The sequence below is a fragment of the Carcharodon carcharias genome, chromosome 15 (assembly GCF_017639515.1).
Source record: "Carcharodon carcharias isolate sCarCar2 chromosome 15, sCarCar2.pri, whole genome shotgun sequence".
Taxonomy (NCBI): Eukaryota; Metazoa; Chordata; class Chondrichthyes; order Lamniformes; family Lamnidae; genus Carcharodon; species Carcharodon carcharias.
The window spans coordinates 20,677,867-20,700,721 of record NC_054481.1 but is presented as its reverse complement, the minus strand read 5'-3'; the positions used below and the strand labels follow the sequence as shown (position 1 = coordinate 20,700,721).

The window sequence follows — 22,855 nt, the reverse complement described above, 5'->3', positions numbered from 1 at the left end:
TTTGCAGCCAGAAGTGCCGAGTGGATGATCCATCTTGGCCTCCTCTTGAGGTTGCCAGCATCACAGATGCCAGTCTTCTGCCATTTCAATTCACTCCACATGATTTCAAGAAACGGCTGAAGGCTATTCATGACTCCTCAGACACTGAAGCAATCGATGCTCATATGCAACAAGACTGGACAACATTCACACTTGGGCTGATAAGTGGCAAGTAACCTATGCATCACAAGTGCCAGGCAATGATCATCTCCAGCAAGGGAGTGTGTAACCACCTTCCCTTGACATTCAATGCATTACCATCGCTGAATCCCTTATGTCAACATCCTGGGGGTTACCATTGGCCAGAAACTGAACTGGACCAGCCATATAAATACTGTGGCTACAAGAGCAGGTCAGAGGCTTGGAATTCTGCAGCAAATAACTCCGCTCCTGACTCCTCAAAGCCTTTCTGCCATCTATAATGCTCAAGTTAGGACTATGATGGGATACTCTCCACTTGCCTGGAGTATGATGGGATACTCTCCACTTGCCTGGAGTATGATGGGATACTCTCCACTTGCCTGGATGAGTGCACCTCCAACAACACTCCAGCTCGACACCATCCAGTACAAAGCATCTTACTTGATTGGCAGCCCATCCATCATCTTAAACGTTCACTTACTGCACCACCAATGTACAGTGGCAGCAGTTTGTACCATCTACAACATGCACTGCAGTAACTCACCAAGGCTTCTGCGACAACATCATCCAAACCTGCGACCTTACCACCTAGAAGGACAAAGGCAGCAGGTGCTTGGGAACACCAGCACCTGCAAGTTCCCCTTCAATCCACACAGCATGCTAAGTTGGAACTGTATTGCCATTCCTTCACTGCAGCTAGGTCAAAATCCTGGAACTCCTTTCCTAACAGCACTGTGGGCGTTCTTACACCATGTGACCTGCAGTGATTCAAGAACACGGCTCACCACCTTCTCGAGGGCAATAAATGCTGACATAGCCAGTGATGCCCACACCCTGTGAAAGAATATAAACCTCTGCTTTCTCCACCTCCCCAATTAACCAGTGTATCAGGCTGAACCAAACTATTTGCATACTCTATCCTATTCGATCCCAACCTAAGCTTCCAACCTCATCCACTTTCCAACATGTAGACTGCCTGCTTCCACCTTGACCATCCCTAATCTGGCATGGGAAATAAATGCTGGCCTTAGCCAACAATGCCCTCTTCCCATCCTCCTCCCAATACCTCCTTTGTCTCAGCATCCATTTTTGCCTCATTACAACTCTCTCAGGTTCCACGGGACACTTTTCTACATTAAAGGCACTGTATAGAGACTAACTGTTGACTTTATGAACTTCTCTCCTGCTTTATAACATTAGATATTTTTCCTGGCCTAGATATACAATGTATGTGGAAGAGAATTAGAAATCTTACACCCATAGTGTGCAATACAAGTGCAAGAGTGCATTACCATTGTAAATGAATTTCTGATTGTTAAATTACAAGAACAGATGAGCTTCTTTTGTTTTCCTATTCTGCGATTTTTTTTTTAAAAAACAGGAATGATTGATTTTTTTTAAAGGGAGCTGCGTTATTTAATAATTCTGCCTATTACTATAGTGTGTAGCCGAATAAAAGTGAGACCATTATAAGAATTTATAAAGATATAAAAAGCAGTTAAATGCTTTCAAAGATTGTAATTTAATAAACTAATACTTGTGTGCCTTGTAAAAACGTACTTTCTGATGTTCAATTATAAATTTTTTATAGGTTCAACTCCAGTCCAAGTCACTCAGATTAATCCCTTTCAAATTAACCAGCCGCAGCCTCCTACACTGAACCAAATGAGAGCAAGTCCTTTGATGGCCTCGGGACCGTCTACGTTTGGCACCGTACCTGCAGTCAGTATGGAACCAATGCCGCTCAGCTCCATGTCAGCATCAATGGCAATGGGCATGGTACCAGTGCCGGTTATTGGTCGGATGGGTACAGGAATGAACATTGCTGGAACAATACCGCAACCACTTTTATCAACTGGCATCCCTCCACCTACGTCCCAGACGTCTACAACTAATCCTTTCCTATTATAAAAGAGCAGAGGAAAGATCTTCATTACAGAGAGAAAATCTAGATAGGAGTGTGGCTAGCTAAGTTAAATGTATTCTAGACAGCATTTATGGCTGTGGTGAGGAAACCTTCACAGTAGGTTCAGCTTTTGCTGTGCTGGTTTTTTATGAAGTGTATATTGACAGTGGTTAATTTTCACTATTTTCTAAAGAAGCTATTTGCTGCCAATGGAGGTATCATATGGTAGTTGAACAGTAGTAACGTGAATTTAATATTCACAACTAATGAATCCTCCAATCCTTAAGTGCATATTACAGTTTGTCCAAAGGTAACATAGTGTTTTGTGTGGTATAATCACTGATTTGCATATTTCACAAGTATCTGACTATTGACCTGTTTCAAAAAAAAAATATAAGGCCACGATGACTGTTTCCAGCAGTTAGAAATTTGCTTCCTAATCATAAAAGCAAATATAGAACTTGGATAACCAAAATCACAACACCAATAAACCTACAAAACCCTGATTTCATAGCTGATGGATTGAAAATAATTTTGCAAACCTGTTCATAGCAGTGAGGAGTTTTTAAATTGTGCTGTCTTCTGAATAGGCTGTTACAAAATTGCTTTTGAGTTTGGACTCTTGCATGCACCTTTTAAATTGCTGTTTGAAGTAACATTCTCAGCACTAGATGCTATTTAAGCAGAAGGTATCAGTTATTGTTCAGTATTAATCATGATTCAGTACTGATAGGATTGAAATGCCTTGTAAAGTTGTGATCATTAAAAATCATTGCAATGATAATGAACAAACTATTTACACAAGTTTCCGTAATTCGGTGGAGATTTTTTTTTAAGTGGAAGAAAGCTGCATGCATCAGTCTTTTTCTGTTATTGAAATCTGAGATTTGCTAATGATGACAATGGCTATTCTCTAGAATATTTAAAACACTTGTCTAGGTGAAAGGTTGTGGTGCTCACCATTGTTAATGAAACAGAGTAGACACCAGACAATAGTAGAGTTTAAAGGAAAAAAAATTACATCAGTGTAACATTGGAATCTAGGTGCTTTTCATTTTATTTCTTTAAGATTTTACTAAGTAAAGCAAACATTAAGCTAATCCAGACTCGTATATGCAGTTAATCCTGTACACTTTGCACAGCTTTTTTAAATAGATGAGTCTTCATGTAAAGGTTAAATAGCCAAGTTTTAGAGTCTGTAATTTGCAACCATATTGTAGTTTATAAAAGTTTTATGCTATTTTTAATCTTTCTGTCTAGGGATTTTGGTAAGATTTTGCAAGCGTGTTTTTTATCTGCTTTAAAACATTGTGTTGACAGGTGCCATGAAATGTGTGGTCCAGATTGTATCTTTGCTTCATTGTTGAGTTAAGATTAAGCTCTGTATTTTAGAAGAGAAAAGGGAATCCAGTAACTGAAGAGTGTATTTATCTCTTGTGTTAAGTGTGTCATGGTTCAACACTAAGCAGTTTATAAAGTTTTGTAATGAATTTGAAAACAGATTTTCTTTTTGAATCAGTGGATGACCAGACAGGTACTTAAGGGTGAATCGCTATGCAGAGAAGGTAAATAGTAGTCCTATGTTTGTATTTTAGTAACTTAATGAACAGACTACAGTGATCAGTCCGCGTATTGCTTTTAATGAATGAGGAATTTTCTGTTAAGACCTCTTGAGATGGCAGGAGTGGGTTATGACGTTTGAGTGTTTTTTAGAGTCCATTTATTTTTGTTCTTAATATTCTTATTTTTTTGGCTAGGAAATGAGTTTGTAGACATGGCCAGCAGCACATTAGTATTGTTTTAAAGGGAAGTGAAAAGCTTGGATTTGTTTTCCTTATCCAAATTCATCTACTTTTTATAAAGAAAAACAATAGCCTTCATTTCTATACTATTCATTAAGCTAAAACGATGTTTTGGAGTGGTTTACAGGGAGGCGGACAGTGAGCAGTTTGGCATTATAATGATAGTGATGAACATTTGCTCAATGTGGACATCAATCGCCAGGTACCATTTCTTCCAGTAACACTTAACATGAGCATACAATATTTCATACCCACATTGGATAACTATTGTGAATAATCTGTTGCATTTTTCTCCTGCTCAGATCTGCATTCAGAAGTTGAATAGAGATTTGTTCTGTATCACCTGTCATCCATATTTGAGTGAAATGCTGAGTTCCAACTGATATCATTTTGCTTAGATAGAGACAACAGGCTGTGAAAAAGAAAATAACCACAGTAATAATTTAAAATATGGATGTGGAATAATTGTTCGTGTCAAACTAATTTGTCTAGTTATAGCATATCCAGGCTACAGTGGTGTGCACCTTACTTTTTTTAAGTCATTACTATCAATAAAAGTGTGGCATATTATGTGACTTAGAACTCTCAATTTCTGAATGAGTATTGCTTTTGAAGTTAATTTCACACTCTAGTGTGTGCATTTTTTATACAGAAAGTGGTGATCTGCATACTAAACATAGAAATGCCACAAATAAAATTCATGCTAAGCACGTTCATTTGGAATGTGATCCTATTTGATCTACCACATATATGTTTATATTGTACAAGACAAGATATTTTGAATTTATTTTGAGTTCTTGGGGTTCATGTGAGTGTGAGAGTATGCATGCTAAGAGTGCAGCCACTACTTGTATAGTCTTGCATTTAGTCACTAAAATTTATACAAAGCTTCTGGTAAGATTTGTATCAATAACTGTTTTCATTATGTACTGTAAAAATTTTATTTGCTGTCATTCTATTACATAACTGCATCAGTGTAAATGTATGGTAGTCTGTCACCTGTAACTTGTGTAATTTCAGTGTACTGTTGCTATGTATTAATTTTACTACAGGAAGCTGTACAGTAGGTTTTTGGTCACTTGCATAGTTAATACTTTAAATGCTTGTCCTTTATTATTCAGTATCCTTAACACACCATGAATTAAGTAAGCCATAGAACTGGAAAATCAAAGAACGGGCTCACAGATGGAAGTTAACACCTTACACCCACATGCTTATCTATTTTTTTCACATGTCCTAACGTGTTCTGTATATTACAGCCTCTCCTAGCTGCTACTTGTGTGACTTTGTTTTCTGTAATAATCACTTATTTGTGATGGATCAGGGCCAAACCCATGTTCCCGCTAAGCATGGAATTCAAGAGTAATTGCAGTGATTCTTCCTACCTAGTTTTGCACCAAGTTTTAGAAACACCTGGAAAGTAGTTCCAGGGCTGGATGAGCTCCTCCAAAACAAAATATTTACATGATCATGCTAACCCGCTGTTCAAGCAACTGTCATGGTAGGTATGGACCTGCTTGTTAATCACCTCTTTGTTAGTCACAGAACTTACCCTTACACATGCTAGCAAACTGGAGAAAATTTAGGTAGTGTAAACCGTTTGGTAGACTTCTTCAGGGAATCTGGAGAGATTCCTACAAAATACTTGCAAGAAGAAAATGTTAAAAGGAGCTAGGCTCCAGAAAACAAGAAAGCTAATTGCCCAACAGAGGGCAGTATTCTGGACATCAGAAAAAAAATGACCTGTGCTCACATTGAGCAGCAAGGTCACAATAAAACTACCTCAGCCACCAGTACTTTTTGATTGTTTGCACTCCTTCAAAAAAAATCATAGTTTCTCATAAATCTACTTTTAGTTTTCCATGTAGGTTTTGTCTAGGATACAATATGTACTAATTTTGTAATTGCTTTCATTCAGTTCTTTTCATTTTTATTCAAAAATATTCACACTTATTTTGTTGTCCTCTAATTGAGATAAAGTGGAAGTGTCTTTTACTAAAGATAGATGACTGGAAGTCACGCGAGTTCAGAAAATTACACTATTGATCTACACTGTTTATAATGCAGCAACTTAAGAAATTTTTGATTAAAATATTTTCTGGAACTTGCAGAAACTCATATACCCTTAACTTTTGAGCATTTGCATGTGTATCTTCGTTATTTCCTCTCATTAGGTCTCCAAGTTATGTACAATCGATCATCCAGAAAGTATGTAAGCATTCTGCTTATGAGCGTCTGTTGATACTGCTCTTCTCCCTAATATAAAGAGGTGCATAAGACTGAACAAATGGTGAATTATTCCATGCTGCTATAGGGAAACATAGCTAAAATCAGCAACTTGAGAGTGGCAGACTGTGGATGCAAACCCGTTTCTGTGCCTTGGCATTGTGCTGCATAAAGTCCTAAAAAGACCTGAATCTCTTCAAATGCAAGTGTCTATTACATTTGATCTGTTTGGAATGAATGCTTTGAATAATATGGCAAAAAATTTTTTTTTTTGCTCACAATTCAGAACTTTGGCTTTCACGAAAACATAAGTGCTCCACTGCGCATGTGCAATCATCTCTGTATTTTGTCAGGAATCATTTCCATGCCTTGGTTTCAGAGGTTGCCACATTATTCAGTGTGAATAATCAGTATAATCAGCGGGCAAATTTTAAACCCCTTATTAGTGCTGGTTGTTTGGAATTACCAACACTTTGGTATGTGATTGCTATAATGCAGGTTGGATTGAGTATTGTGTGAATTGTAGTTATTAACTTGAAGCTGACACATTGTTACAGTACTACCAAACACTGATCTCAAGTCGATTCAGTAGAAGCAATATGGCCGAAGCAGCATGCAATTCTTAGAGATATGAGAGAGTGGTTGATACGGCCTGGTCTTTTCACATAGGCTAATTTACACCTTTTATTTGAAAATTAAGATAACCGTTTTTTCTTGGTGGGAAGTGGAGGCAATAGGCACTTATTATGCCAAGGAAAGCAAGTTGTTGAGATTTTAATTGAAAAGCCCAGTAGAGGGACTGAAATCTTTATAATTTTCCAGTTATTTGGCTTACATCTTTTAAGGCAAAGGATAACTACATTTAAAGAATGAGGACTACTGCATATAATGGTGAGTAACCTACCTTTTCATGTATTATGTTCTGTATATCTACCAAACTCATTCATAATGCTGGGAGCAGGCTGCTTTTTGTGGTATTGTGCTCAACTGTCATTACTGTATAATATAATTTATCATTTGTACTATTGTAACATATGTTCTGTATCTTATTTTCTATGTAATGGTTTTGTAGCAAGTCACACAAAATCTTATTGTTTATGCCATTTGAACAGCAGAAAAGATCCAGGGGCCTGTTGCTTAAATGATGAAATTAAATTGTTGGTATCTGTTACTATGGTTTTGATACTTCATTTATTTTCTATAAGAAATACATATTTATATTCCTGAAAGTACTAATTCATATTCAAATCCCACATTTGCTTTATTAAGTATAAAACCCTGCATTATATACATACATGGATGCAGAATTGACAATTGGACATTAAATGGGAAGTGGTAGACATGGAGTTGAGAAGGAAATGCATTTCATTGTTTTCATGCATAACAACAGTAATTGCACTTCAATTAATTGTGAAGCGATGTGTTACATGCTAAGGATGTGATGAGTTGCTGCATAAATGCAACTGCTTTCCTTGCAGAACATGGAATAAAATATTGACATGTGGGTAGGCATTTATCATTTTCATTAATCAGTGGCATTACCTTGCCAGTTCATAAACGATATAAGCTAACGCAAAAACCTAAGCTAATGTTTCCTAACTTATATGGATTGCCAAAACAAAATATAAGATTGAGGGATTTTCCTGATTGTGGCTTTAATAGCACACTGGGAAGTGTGGTTAGCCACTGAGCTTTGAGAAGAATCTTAGATATCCTGATTGCAATCAAATTAGGTAGCATTTATAGGTAAACTAGTCATTTGGTAATTCAGAACTTGAAAAAGGAGAAATGCATTTGAAGCTTTTCATCTAATACTCATTAGGATGATGCAAGAATGAAAAAAGGGTGCAATGCCTGGATATATTCCTTTTGCCTGCAGAGGACAGGTTCACGTGTAGCTTCTAGCAAACATAAGTGAGCCACATTGCGAACCCAACTGATGATCTTAAATTGGTTGCCACCCTCCCCCACTCCCCAAACACCAGACCCTCCCAACTACCCTGGACAACCCCAAATTCTATCTATATATCTTAGACACGTACCTTCCCCTGGCCTGTCAATTTCCCTGGCCCTTTAAACTTAACTGCTTTATGGCAGCTTGTGCCGTAAAGTAAGTGTGGCCTCCTTGAATACACTGGATCTAGACTTCACTGGGGCCTGCGAGGAGACTTTCAATGCAGCTCCGGCAAATAGAGGTGTCAATGTTATTTTCAAGACCAGGTAAGTAGGCATTTCTTCTAATTTCTGCAGGCCAGCTTTTTCCAACACCAGTCAGAGGTTACAACCCAATATGTTCTGAGTTTTGCAAGCACTGGCTGATTAAGTAGTCAGTGCTCTGCTTCTTGCAGACAGCCGAAGGGGTGTGCTGTTTAATATGATCTGCCAGTCTTTGGGACTTACGGCCTGTGTACCTGGCCTCACACTGACACCGAAATTCATTTATGCATTATTGTGTTGTGGGCAGGACATCTTTTTGGCATCAAATACCCTTCCGGGCTAATCTGACATAAACTGGGCACTTCTCATGTCCAAAGTTGGCAGCCGTAGGCCCATTTTTGTGTGCGCAATACACAGCAGCCAATGACCTGATTAGGGTAGCCATTATCTAGCAGTATAACTTTGCATCCTATTTCGGCATCAAGCTTGCACAGTGAACAAATGACTTGGGCCCTATTTAAGCGATTCCCGATAAGGCCAAGCTTTTAGTACAGAAAATAAAGGAATTCTCAAGTGTTCTCAAAGATTATGGGATTGATTTTACCTGACAGCAGGGTTGGCTGAGAAACCATCTGGCTCTCTATAGGCTGAGGCCTTGGAGACTGACTACCTGATCGTAATAATCATTAGATGGCAGGAGACAACCAAGAAAGACCTGACAAAATAGTCCCTAGCACTAAGGTAACAGTGTGACGTAAGGAGGCCATCATGGCCAGGGAAGAGGGGAAAGTGGTTTCTTTGTGGAGTGCTGCCTTTGCATTCTGTTTGTTGTTAGAATTCCACTTGAATAATTCCTTCATAATCTAGACAGTGGCAAACTATTTCATCTTTGTTCAGAACAGTAGAACCTGAGACCAAGCCCTGCACTTGAAGAGGGGTAAATTCAAAACTAGTCTATGGAAGCTCAATCAATGGAACGTGCTCCTATTGTTCTCAGCATTTTCCAGTTCTCCAAATGCGTCACCAATGCTATTTTGCTCAGCATAAGAGTATTCGTAGAAGGCAGAAGGTTTTTCTGCCAGAGAAAATTTATTTCCATTCTGGTAAAATGAGAAATGCCAGTCTCGTTGTCCAAAGCTTCAATTTTTCCTCCCCAAATCTTAGGTGGTCACATGGTATCATCACTAACAGTGTGTGAAATTTGAGAATAGTCCTAATACTGACAAACACACATGGATAGGAGTCAAATCCTGTTGTTTCTTTAATAAATTGTTTTTTTAAAATACAAAAAATTTACCATGGAAAACGCACTCCATAACAACTACAGTTATTGGATAATATTACTTACTCTCAGTTCAAATTTTAGAATGGATTGAATCGTAGCTATTTCAAATGCATTTTGTTGCGACAGTAAATGTATTTAGACATTTGACCATGCTGATAAAGTGCTCCAGTCAAGCTGTGGAGTCCTTTTGCCTACTTAAAATGTTTCACCTCTTGGGCTAGTATATGCAAGATGCTACTATTGAGCCACATCTAACATCTGTCAGAAGTTTTGAGAAGACAGGCACAGTGTTGAAACATGAGCTTTATTCTGCATCTGTTAGGGGCAAGAGCAAAGCTGAATAAAGTGTTCCACACCTGTGCATTTATAGGCCTTACCTCTAGTTTTTGGAAACTTTAAAAATCTTCTCCAGGTCATATAGGTAATGTAGTTCTATTCATAATGTCAGATACAGCTTAAAAAGAGGTCAGCTTTTCAATTATGATGACCTTGACTGGTAGGTCAACAGGACAATTCTCAACATGCAGAATGGGAGGCAAAATGTTTACTCTTCAATGAGGCAATTGAGTGACTCTAGGCCATACCTATAAAAAGTCAGATGCCAGTGCGACAATCATGCAGCCATATATGTTATAGTACACCTTTGATTGAATAGTTGTGAATACTGTCTTAAGTACTTTTCAGACAGAACACGGGTGCAATATTATGTTTGAGATGCTTTCCTGATCAGAGGAGAATTTGAGGAGTGAACTGGTGATACTGAACCTTAGGCTACAGACATACTATTCTTATAACTTTATGCTAAAATACCCTTCCACTTAAACATCTGACAATACAGGATGATGATTATTAGTAGGGGTTGAATCATATCCAAGTTTCTTCAAATCCTTGGTGACAATGTTGAAAGAGATGGTAACATAGCCTTGTGACAAAACCCTTGTAACTAAACATGCAAAAGAAAAACATATGTGAATATTCCATTTGTTTCCATCAACAATTGCTGTAAAACTTTTAAACCATTTAAAGGAATACAATACAAGGAATGATTTTACATGTAATAAGTAAGTTTGTTTTTTCTAACAGCATGGGAATATCCCCTTCCTTTGTCTTCTAACATGCTTAGTTAAATTACAGATCTTTCCCAATGGAGGCTAAAAAGATGGAGATAAGAGGACTTTTTATTCTGAGGGTTGTTAGTCTGTGGAATACTTCTACATACCCTTTGACTCCATTAGGAGGTAAGCAGGAAAGTAGAAGCCACAATCCGATCACCCATGAACTTATCAAATGGAATAGTAGGCTCAAGAGGCTGAATGGCCTTCTCCTGCCCCTAATTCATAAGTAGCAACATAATTTCTTCTGCATTGTTAGAATACTTTAATGTTAAGTAATTCTGTGGTATCACCAGGCAACTGTTGTATCACTTTATCAGCTAACTAATGCTTGCAAACGGTAGAATCTACATAAAATCTTTGAAAAAATTGGATACTTATTCTTGTTTTGGGCACTTTCTCTTCATTGTGATTTTGTAAAAAGTCCCCTACATGTACCAATCAGCAATATTGCTGCGCTAGAACATACAACATGCCAGAACAGTGGCAGTTAATTAAATTCCAACCAAATATAAAACTTCCTGCTTGATCATTCTTATTGCGGCCTGGTTAGCATAGTTCTTAACCAGGGCAAAGATTGTGACCTTACTCCAATACTATAGGGCAGGAGAAATACTTTCAATGAAGTGCCATTTGAATTTCTATAAAGGCATCATCTTCCCCAGAGTTTGAAATATAAATTCAGATGCCATTGCTTGTCAAATCATTTGCCGTGATTTGATCACATGAAGCTGCCATCCCCCTGTCCAGCAAAAACATGTAAACTGGAACATTCACTGACACAAACCTTCTCTTCCTTCCCCTTGTGCAACCACTTTAGGATCTGTGAATTCTGGGCGCCTTCCCATAAGCCAGCTAAACAAAAGAACAAAACACAATCGTTAATGGAAATTATGACTGAGAAGTAGAAGAAAAAATCCTGTTGCTACCCTGACAACTCAGCAAACTTATTCACTATGTTGTAGACCACATACACCTAACAAATTCTAATGCATGGAGGTAGCTCAGCCAGGGAACTGGCCGGATTATAGATTACTGTGGCCTAGCAAGGAGTGTCTACCCTACAGTGATTCCAACAGAAAGAACCCTAGTAGTTATGAGAAAGTGTAATTGTGGATCTGTCACCCATTATTGGTAGCACAGTTTTATTTCAGGTGGCAGTTTTACACCTGGGCTGTGAATTGAGAATCGAACCCCATGTGTGGATATTGGAGAGTAACCACATTTGATGCACTCCGTAGTAAAATGACTCAGCAACATTCACTATCAAAACCAAAATGTTGTCTATGTCCAATGGAAAGTTAGAAAACTGTTTTGAAAGGAATAAAAATGCAAGTTATGTTTAAACCCCCTTGTGTCTTCCATTACTGTTGAGGGAAAAAACAAGGATTCAAATTAAAGCAGGAAACAGTTTTATATGATTAAATTAGGACTGAGATATTTATGAAGCTCATATGTTACCCTAAAATGAGAAGTGATATATCCACTCAAACCACCTCCTGAACCTTGAGCAGTAAGCATTTAAGTATGCTGCTCCAAATCATGTCTCCTACTCATTTTTGAATGCAGAAACCTTCCAAGCAGTCAAATTCCCACCAACATGCAGTGATTTAAAATGTCACAGGCCTTCAAAAACTTCATGAGACAAGTAAAAATCTAGCAAATAAGCTGTGACTGCCATATTTTCTTCTCTTGTGAATTGAAAATTTCCCCAGTTCACAGCTGATAGCTATAATAAACACAGGCCACACAAGGATGGAGAATAAACCTCAGCTGGACTTTTAAAAATATTCCATTAAGTACAAAGTCTCTATCTAATTCTTTCTGCTCACTGACTACTGATTATTCTTCACCATGGTGACACATTTTGGAATAATAAAATGTGACTTTATCCATTATTGGGGGAAAGAGTATGTTATCAAGTACTTTGCAAGGACCAGAATCAAATGTGTTACAAAATTTTGTAACTACAAATCACAAATTGTAAATTTCCCACTGTGTAAAATAAATTCAGATACTGTTGTTCATCATAATTGTGATTTGATCAAATGAAAAATTATCTGTTTTGAGACAGTTATTGCATAAACTTCTGCCCTGTTTGGAGTTATTGCCTCTAAGATTAAATTGTAAATTAGGGGAAATGAAACATCTTTGTTACTGCAGTAAGCAATTTTCAGTGAAAAGCAGCTTAGACCCTAATGCACATTTTAACAGATAATCCTTTCATCACTTTTCCAAATTGCACACACCTAAATTCCTATACAAAAGCAGAAACAGAAATACCTTGAAAAGCTCAGCAGGTCTGGCAGCATCGGCGGAGAAGAGTACAGTTGACGTTTCGAGTCCATTCTGTTGAAGGGTCATGAGGACTCGAAACGTCAACTGAACTCTTCTCCGCCGATGCTGCCAGACCTGAGTTTTTCCAGGTGTTTGTTTTTGTTTTGGATTTCCAGCATCCGCAGTTTTTTGTTTTTATCCCTAAATTCTTATCACTGGTTGTCTGCTTTAATTTCCTCTTTACAACTTACTTCAGCAGCTGTGCATCAATCATTCCTTTTTCATCCTTCCAGTGGCCAAGTCTTTTCAATTTCTTGGATTGTTTCTCTTGCAGTTTGTTTCAACTTAAAATTAGTGCGGGTGTGATGTTAAGTTTATATAGCAAATAATACAATACATAGAAAATAGATGAGCATTTAAAATCCCACCTAACAAATCATATGACTAAATCAAGAATGACTTTGGATCAGAGGCTGCCTGCTTAGGGTTGCTCCCACATTCAACAAAGAGAAACCATGCAGAGACCCAGAAATATGAAAACTGTAGTCCCATAAAGTACATAGGAGTCTGATTGCTATTTTCGGACTAAACTGGACGTAATGCATGCCTCACCCATTTCAGCTAATCATCCAGCAAAGGAAAGCCCAGCTGTAATTTATTTTTGTGCAGCCCAGTAGAAGGCTGTTCCAAATGTCCATCTGGGTCTCTACCAGGATCCAACTTCCAACACCTGTTACTAAGCCCAGAAGCTGACTGGCTGCCAGATGGTGCAGGGGCCCTTAAAGCTGCCCAAGTGTCCTAGTTTTTGCCTGCACCCAGCCAGCCCCATGTTAATGAGACTTGGACAATATCCAGGCTTGGTCTGACAAGTGGCAAGTAACATTTGCACCACACACGTGCCAGGCTATGACCATCTCCAACAAGAGATAATCTAACATTCAATGGCTTTACCATCACTGAATCCCCCATATCAACATCCTGGGTGTTACCATTGACTAGAAACTGAACTGAACTAGTCATATAAATACTGTGGCTACAAGAACAGGTCAGTGGCTAAGAATTCTGCAGCAAGTAACTCAAAATCCTGTCCACTATCTACAAGGCGCAAGTCAGGAATGTGATGGAATACTCCACTTGTTGGAGTTGCACTCATCCAGGCAACACTCAAGACGCTTGACACCATCCAAGACAAAGCAGCCCTCTTAATTGACACCCCATCCACAAACATTCACTTCCTCCACCACCAATGCACAGTGGCATTAGTGTGTACCATCTACAAGATGCACTGCAGGAACTCATTAAGCCTCCTTAGACAGCACCTTCCAAGCCCATGACCACTATCGTCTAGAAGGACAAGGGCAGCAGACACATGGGAACACCATCACCTAGATGTTCCCCTCCAAGCCACTCTGGAAATATATTGCCGTTCCTTCACTGTTGCTGGGTTAAAATCCTGGAACACCCTCCCTAACAGCACTGTGGGTGTACCTATACCATGTGGACTGCCGTGGTTCAAGGCAGCTGCTCACCACCCCCTTATCGAGGGCAATTAGGGATGGACAATACTAGCCTAGCTTGCGATGCCCACAACCCATAAATAATTTTTTTTAAAAAAGTGGACCAGGCCTCCTGCACTATCTATCTGGCAGCTGGTGAGCACATTCCGCCAGTCACCTAAAGACCACACCAAAGGAAAATCTACCCCCGTCTTTTCCCAATTTTGACATCATTTTTGTGATGTCAGAGAGATCATCTGCTACTGAGCTACTGCAATAAATTAAGTATCAAGCTGAGTGAAGACTCTACTATGTAGTCAGAGAGATGGGAAACACTGCATCTGATAAGAGTTGATTTATCCCTCTTATTATGATTCTTTTTCCCCACTCATTCTTAGGATGTGAGCATCGCAGGCAAGATCAACATTATTGACCATTTCAAATTACCCTGCAAAGGTGCTGTTGGGCCACCTTCCTGAACCACTGCAGTCCGTGTGATGATTCTGGTTATTCTTTTGGAAATGGGTCAAGACAGGGCAGGAGGATGAGGCAGCTTAAAGATAGGAAACAACGACTAATAAATCCTATAGCTTTTGATCATTTGTAATAGAAAATGAAAATGATGCTAGTAAATAGATATGGCACTATGGTTAGGAAATATGTTGATAAAGTACTTTGGGAAGTGACCAGACAATATATTACTGCTTATATTTTACTGTTCTGGAAGTTTGCAATAACCATCACTGCTTTAATGTTCTGAGCGGAAACAACCTGACTAAATTGTGATATCCAAAAGTGTAAATACCTTGTTAACTTTTGCAGTTTAGACGAAGACTCTGGGACAAACATTGGTATGGTTCTCTTATGCCTACAAAAAAGCAAACCTCCAAAGTAAATTGCTAGTAATATTTCATTAAAAAACTAATTTCTGTGCTATAAAGATGTGGCACTTATAAAAAATTTACCTATTATTCCATGACTATGAACTAAATTAAAAATTGTAAAGGCAATTTGTACAAGATTAAAGGAGGTTAATGCCTGGTTCTGGTAGTGAGTACTACAACCCATCAGCACTGTACCTCTGTTACACTTAATTATAATTATAGGCACGTTTCTTGCAGCCGATTGGAAGAAATTTGTTACAAATTACTTGCAATTTATTTCATGGACAGAGAAACTCTCCATCAACAAAGAAAAAAAAGTTGAATACATTGAACATTGCAAAGGCTTTGGGTCTTGACAACAGCTGCCTCTCATGTTGAAGACAGTGCACCAGAGCTAATTGCTGTACCTGCCAGTTTCAGTACAGCTATGACACTGACAGATATTGCCCAGGTACACCCTTCTCACAGATCTGGTTAAATTTGTCATGTGTTATCAGCCCCTCCTAACCATTAGTAAATGAGGGAAAGCGTCATCTTCATCAGTCTCCATCGAGTGGCACCTCTTACCGTTAACTCGCTCACAGATACTAAGTCAAGTTCTAACAGGACAACTTCACTCCAAACCTCATTACAAATTTTGAAATTAAATTCAAGATATTTCCTCACTGGATCTGCAAAGCTTTCAAAATTAACATAAGAATATAAGAAATAGGAACAGGAGTAGACCATTCAGCCCCTCAAGCCTGCTCCAGCATTCAATAAGATCATGGCTGATCTTGTGTTTTAATTTCCACATTCCCATCTAACCCCAATAACCTTTGATTTTCTTGCTGAGCCAATCTTATCTACCTCTGTCTTAAAAATATTCAACGACCCCACCTCCACCACCTTCTAAGGCACAGAGTTCCAAAGTCGCACAATTCTCAGAAAAAATTTCTCCTCATCTCTGTCCTAAAAGGGCGACCCCTAATTTTAAACCGTGTCCCCTAGTTCTGGACTCACCCATAAAAGGAAACATCCTTTTGACATTCATCTTGTCAAGGCCATTCAGGATCTTGTATACTTCAATCAAATCACCCCTCACTCTTCTAAACTCCAGTGGAAACGAGCCCAGTCTGTCCAACCTTTCCTGATAAGACAACCCATTCATTCCAGGTATCAATCTAGTAAACCTTCTTTGATGCACCTCCAATGCATTTACATCCTTCCTTGAATACTGTGTGCAGTTTTGGTCTACTTATTTAAGGTGCAGTCACACCAATTCCCTGTATAGCTGAAGCATAACATCCTTACTTCTTTGTTCAATCCCTCTTGTAATAAAGGATAGCATTCCATTCCTTCCTCGTTACTTGCTGTACCTGCATACTAACTTTTTGTGACTCGTGCTCAAACACCTAGATCTCTGCATCTCCGAATTATGCAGCCGTTCCCGCCAAAGTGAACAACTTTACATTTTCCGTTATTAAACTCCATTTGCCAGACCTTTGTCCAGTCACTCAATCTATATCCATCTGCAACATCATGTTCTCTTCACAATGTACTTTCCTAACTATCTTTGTACATCTGCAAATTTAGTTACCATATCTTCACTCCCCTCATCTAATTCATTGATGTAAAAAGTTGAGACCCCAGTACAGACCCCTGTGAGACTCCACTCGTCACATCCTGCCAATCCGAAAAAAACCTATTTATGCATACTCTCTGCTTTCTGCCGGCCAGCCAATCTTCTATCTAGCTAATATGTTACCTACACCATGTGCTTTTATTTTCTGTAATAAACTTTGATGTGGCACCTTATCAAATGCCTCCTGAAAATCCAGGTACAATACGTCTACAGGTTCCCTTTTATCCACTGCACATATTACTCCTTCAAAGAATTCTAATAAGTTGGTTAAACATGATTTTCCTTTCACAAAACCATGCTGACTCTTCCTGATTGCCTTGAGCTCTTCTAAGTGTACAGCTATAACCGCCTTAATGATCGATTCTAATAACTTTCCCGTGACAGACATCGAACTAACTGGCCTATAGTTTCCTGTTTTCAGCCTCCCTCCCTTCTTGAATAGAGGGGTTATATTTGCTACTTTCCAATCTAACGGAATCTTTCCAGAATCTAGCAAATTTTGGAAAATTAACACCAGCGCATTAGCCACCTCTTTTAAGACCCTAGGATGTAGTCCATCAGGACCTGGAGACTTGCCAGCCTGCAACTCCATCAATTTGCTCAGTACCGTTTCCCTAGTGATTTCAATTTCACCAAGTTCCTTTTTCCTGTTCATCGATAGATTTGCAGCTATTACTGGAATGTTTTTTTGTATCCTCTATAATGAACATAGAAGAGATGAACAAATATTTTGCTTCTGCCATTTTCTCATTATCTACTATTAGCTCCCCATCGATACTCTCTAGAGGACCAACACTCAATAAACTTCTCTTTTCCTTTTTAAATACCTGTAGAAACTCTTGCTATCCATTTTTACATTTCTAGCTAGCTTCCTCTTATACTTTAATTTCTTTCTCCTGATTAACATTTTAGTCATTCTCTGTCGTTTTTATATTTCGTCTAATCATCTGTCCTACCACTCGTCTCTGCGATGTTGTATGCTTTTCCCTTAAGTTTGATGCTTTCCTTAACTTCTTTAGTAAACCAGGGATGTTGGGTCCTCCCCTTAGCATTTTCTTTATATTAGGAATGTACTTATTCTGAGTACTCTGAAATATCCCCTTAAATGTCTGCCACTGCTTCTCAGTTCACTTAAGCCAGCTCAGCTTTCATCCCCACATAGTTGCCCTTATTTAAGTTTAAGTCTTAGACCCACTCTTCTCCCTTTCAACCTGGATGTAAAATTCAGTCATATTGTGGTTGCTGCTACCTAGGGGTGCCTTTACTTTGAGGTCATTAATTAATCCTGTCATGTTACACAATACCAAGTCTAATATAACCTGTTCTCTGGTTGGTTCCATAACTATCATGAAAACATTCAAAGAGCTCCTCATCCGGGCTCCTACTGCCAATCTGATTTTTCCAATTTGTGTGTAGATTGAAATTACCCATGATTATTGCCATCCCTATATCACAAGCACACAATATTTTCTCTTAAATACTTTGTCCTACACTGTGACTTCTGTTAGGGGGCCTGTAGACCACCCCCACTCCTCGACTATTCCTCATTTCCAACTAAATCGATTCTACATCCTGATCTGAACCAAGTTCTAACTATTGCACCAATGCCCTCTTTAATCAACAGTGCTATCCCTCCACCTTTACCTAGCTTCCTATTCTTCTTGAATGTCACGTACCCTTCAATATTAAGGACCCAATCTTTGTCGTCCTGCATCCATGTCTCCATTATTGCTATCAGATCATATTTATTTACTTCAATGTGGCCAATCAATTCATTTACCTTGTTATGAATGCTATATGCATTCAGACAGAGAGCCTTCAGTTTTGTCTTTTTGTTACCTTTGTAACATTTAGTCTTGACTGTTGATATATTCTTAGGCTTTTTCTCTCTGTCCCCCATTTCTCATATTACCATTTTGCTCTCCTGTCTTGGCTCTATACCTTGAATTGCTGCCTTTACCCAAGCTTGATCCCTCACCCCTCTTTGGTTTAAAGCCCCCTCTACTTCCCTAGTTATGCGATTTGCAAGGACACTCGCCCCAGCATGATACAGATGTAAACCGTCCCAACGGTATATCCCCTACTTTCCCCAGTACTGATATCGGTGCCCCACAAATGGAACCCATTTCTCCCACACCAGCCTTTGAGCCACGCATCCATCTCTCTAATCTTATTTTCCCTATGCCAATTTGCATGTGGCTCAGGTAATAGTCCAGGGATTGTTACCTTTGAGGTTCTGCTTCTTAATTTGGAACCTAGCTCCTCATACTGACTTTGCAGAACCTCTTTCCTAGTTCTAACTATGTCATTGGTACCTACATGGACTACAAGAACTGAATCCTCCCCCTCCCTCTGCAAGTTCCAATTATTCTAATATTAACCATAAAATGAATTGAAAAACATCTATGACTTACCTTCCAGGAGTTGTGGGAACATGAACACCTCCATAGCCACGGACCACATCATTTCCAAACAAATCAGTTCCATACACACTTATAACTATCTGTGGCCCTTAAGAAAAGGACAAGCAAGGGTACTCAGTAGTGTACGTGCTTCAAGTAATTAACATATATAATAAAAATGTCACATATTGAAGGCATTCTGATTTCATGAAATGTGCAGGTTACATTTTTATGATTATCAATTTAAAGATTTAAAAGTTATGAGTTCTTTCATTTAAAAATAAAAAAATTCTTGAATTAAAAAAAAGACAAACTTACAGCCAAATGGGTTAGTGCTCTTGAATGTGATCTCCATCGGAAAGTTCCACACAAAGCATTGATTGCAATCCCTATTTTTAGAGGTGATCTGGGATATCCCTTCCTCCAGACCCTAAAAGAAGAAAAAAGCAGAAACAATAAAACCACAAATGTTATTATAAGGAGTAAGCTTTTTCCTGCAGACAGTCTTCCACTCCACATGTCCTATGCTGACATTCCATAACTGACTACCAAGCCTGATGCCTCTGCATAGAAGCACAAATGAATTAGGTAACTGGCTGCTGAGGTGGTCTTGCATCCTACCTCTCTACAATGTTGTTGAAACTCCACAGCAATACCAACGCAGCATACATCTGTATTAAGGGAACTAAATTTTGTTATAAGAGATGGATAGTATTGGAGATTATCAAATTGCAAACTGGATAGCTAAACTTTGCTTTTTCTATTCCAACATTATGTGCAGTCTTTACTGGTTCTCTACTGCCCTCAAATGTGAAGTAGCAGGAATACAACAATGAGAGCATTTTTACTGTAGTATATATTTCAAAATTATTTCTAATGAATGGAATCTATTTTAATTATTATGAACAGATGTTGCCTGTTTAAACCCCCCAATGTTGATTATAAAGGTGAAGAATATAATTTTTTCATCATACACAAGTCTGAGGTGATGCATTTGGGGAGGTCAAGCAAGGCAAGGAATTGCACAATAAATGGGAGCATACTGGTGTGTAGAGGAGGTGAGAGAGACCTTGGAGTGAATGTCCACAGATCCTTGAAGGTAGCAAGATAAGGTGATAAGGTGGTTAAGGCATATGGCCTTTCATTTATTAGCCGAGGCATAGAATTTAAGAGAAGGGAGGTTATGCTGGAGCTATATAAAATATTAATTAGGCCACAACCAGAATGCAGTTCTGGTCACCTCATTACTGAAAGGATGTAATTGTATAAGAGAGGGTACAGAGGAGGTTTACAAGGATGTTGCCAGTAATGGAAAATTGCAGCAATGAGGAAAGATTGGATAGGCTGGGGTTGTTCTCCTTGGAACAGAGGAGACTGAGGGGAGATTTAATTGAGATGTATAAAATTGAGGGGCCTGGTTAGAGTGGATGGGAAGGACTTATTTGCTTTAGCAGAGAGGTCAGTGGGGGGGAAATAGACTTAAATGATTGGTAGAAAAATTAGAGGGAAGTTGAGGAAATTTTTTTTCACTCAGGAGGGTTTTGGGGGTCTGGAACATTCTGCCTGAAAGGGTAGTAGAGGCAGAAACCCTCAACTTATTTAAAAAGGTATCTGGATATGCACCTCAAATGCCGTAACCTGCAGGGCTATGGACCAAATGCTGGAAAGTGGGATTAGGCTGGTTGCATCGTTTTTCAGATAGCGAAGGCACAATGGATCAAGTGGCATCTTGCTATGCTATAAACTTTCTATGATTCTACATGGTATTCAATTAATTTCAAGATCTCATTTGCCTGGTTTGCTATTTCAATTTTCAAACTTAATTTGTCTGACCATAGAAAATTTGAATGAAAACTTAAGAACTAGGAGGAGTATGCTGTATGGTCCCTCAAGCCTGCTCTGTCATTCAATAAGGTCATGACTGATCTGACCTTGGCTTCAATTCCATTTTCCTGCCTGTTCCCCATAACCTTTGACTCCCCTGTAGTTCAAGAATCTGTCTAGTTCAGCTTTGAATATATTCAATGACTCAATCTTCACAAGTCTCTCAGGAAAACTCCCCCTCATCTCCAACTTAAATGGAGAGCCTCTTATTCTGAAACTATGCCCCCAAGCTCTAGATTCCCCCACGAGGGAAAACAGCCTTTCAGCATCTACCCTGTCGAGTCCCCTCAGATTCTTTGTGTGTTCTAATAAGATGACCTCTCATTCTTCTAAACTCCTATGAGTATGGGCCCAAACCGCTCAAGCTTTCTTCATAAGACACCTTCATCCTAGTGAACCTTTTTCTGAACCGGAGAGCAAAACTGAATGTAGTACTTTATATGTGGTCTCACCAACACAGTTGTAGCACTACTTTTATACTCCAACCCCCTTGCAATAATCTCTTCAGCTTGCTGAATTAGCGCTGAACAAAGAACTGTAATGTCATAACCAGTATTTCTAGAAGTTAATATAGAATCACACATTGGAATGGAGTAAGAGGAAGAGCCTTTAATTACTCCATACACAAGTTCACTTACAGAAGCCTTTTTTAACAATTGCCTTCTTGGAACTGAAAGTTAGAAATACCCAATGTTTGTCACAGCTCAGCTTTAAAGTAAATATTTCTTAAAATGTTCTTTTACATTAAAATATCCTCAAAGCTGTCAAATATGGGGATAATTTGCAGTACCTGGTCCCAACTGGAATAACTGGTAGATTATCCTGTCAGGTTGCAAGACTTTGGAATTAACTATTGCTAACCTTTAGTAATGCATGTGAATAATCACACCAGGTAAAAGATAATTAAATTTTTATATTTCTCAGCCTATTTTGCATGGAGAAAAGTAATTAATTTTAAGGATAGCAAGAGGCTTCAGAGAACAACCATCGATGGAAATCCATGTGATAATGGATTAAACAGTGTACAAAAATTATCCCCATAGACATACATACACAGTGAATGACTGTTGATCTGTGTTACTGTGCTTTGCAGAAAAGTTTATTATACAAAGTTTACTAGGAATTGTTTTATGGATTTTCAAGATTTGATCCATGACATTTAACGATGGGAAACCTGATATTCAACCAGCTCCAACAGGAAATCTTTTTTTATTGCTCTATATTCCCTTGAGAAATAAGACTATGGTGTATTTAGACAGATGTGGAAATCACTTAAAAATTCAAAATATCATGACAGCACAGAAATATAAAATTATGTTCCTAAAATTACTTTTTATCAAGTGAACCAACATTTAGCATAAGGAAAAACAATTTTCAGTGGTGAAACTTTTAAACCAATAGGAGAGCCAGGGTCTTGCAAGTTAAAATTATTAAGCCATGCATTTCAGAAGATCTCAGGAAGGAAATCTGGTCTGTACAAAGCTAGCTGATTTAATCTTGGACTGCTGATGGGACACTATCGTTTTGCACTTATCATTGTGGAGAAAAATCACTTCTGAATGCTGTTGAATGACCTGCTGAAAAGGGCATGCATATGGATATTTGGTAAGGAGTGGCATG

The 22,855-nt window shown here is 38.5% G+C and overlaps 2 protein-coding genes across 8 annotated transcripts in view; one reads left to right on the top strand and one right to left on the bottom strand.

Annotated features, from left to right (window-relative positions):
• The window catches only part of epn2 (epsin 2), a 62,204-nt gene extending 60,057 nt beyond the window's left edge, over positions 1–2,147 (top strand). For all 5 annotated transcript variants that reach the window (XM_041206482.1, XM_041206484.1, XM_041206485.1 and 2 more), the window contains one exon: positions 1,772–2,147. In XM_041206482.1, coding sequence (XP_041062416.1) covers positions 1,772–2,091 — 320 coding nt within the window. In that variant the 3' untranslated portion in view covers positions 2,092–2,147. The remainder of the gene's footprint in view (positions 1–1,771) is intronic.
• A 980-nt stretch (positions 2,148–3,127) lies between these two features.
• Positions 3,128–22,855, bottom strand: part of b9d1 (B9 protein domain 1) — a 46,369-nt gene continuing 26,641 nt past the window's right edge. For 2 of the 3 annotated variants that reach the window (XM_041206487.1, XM_041206488.1), the window contains exons 3-7: positions 19,670–19,781; positions 19,364–19,460; positions 15,247–15,309; positions 11,456–11,523; positions 3,128–4,300 (exon numbers count right to left, since the gene is read on the bottom strand). In XM_041206487.1, the coding sequence (XP_041062421.1) occupies positions 4,134–4,300; positions 11,456–11,523; positions 15,247–15,309; positions 19,364–19,460; positions 19,670–19,781 (507 nt within the window). In that variant the 3' untranslated portion in view covers positions 3,128–4,133. Of the gene's footprint in view, positions 4,301–7,356; positions 10,500–11,455; positions 11,524–15,246; positions 15,310–19,363; positions 19,461–19,669; positions 19,782–22,855 lie in introns of those variants that run through there. The other variant, XM_041206489.1, reaches the window with a different exon arrangement.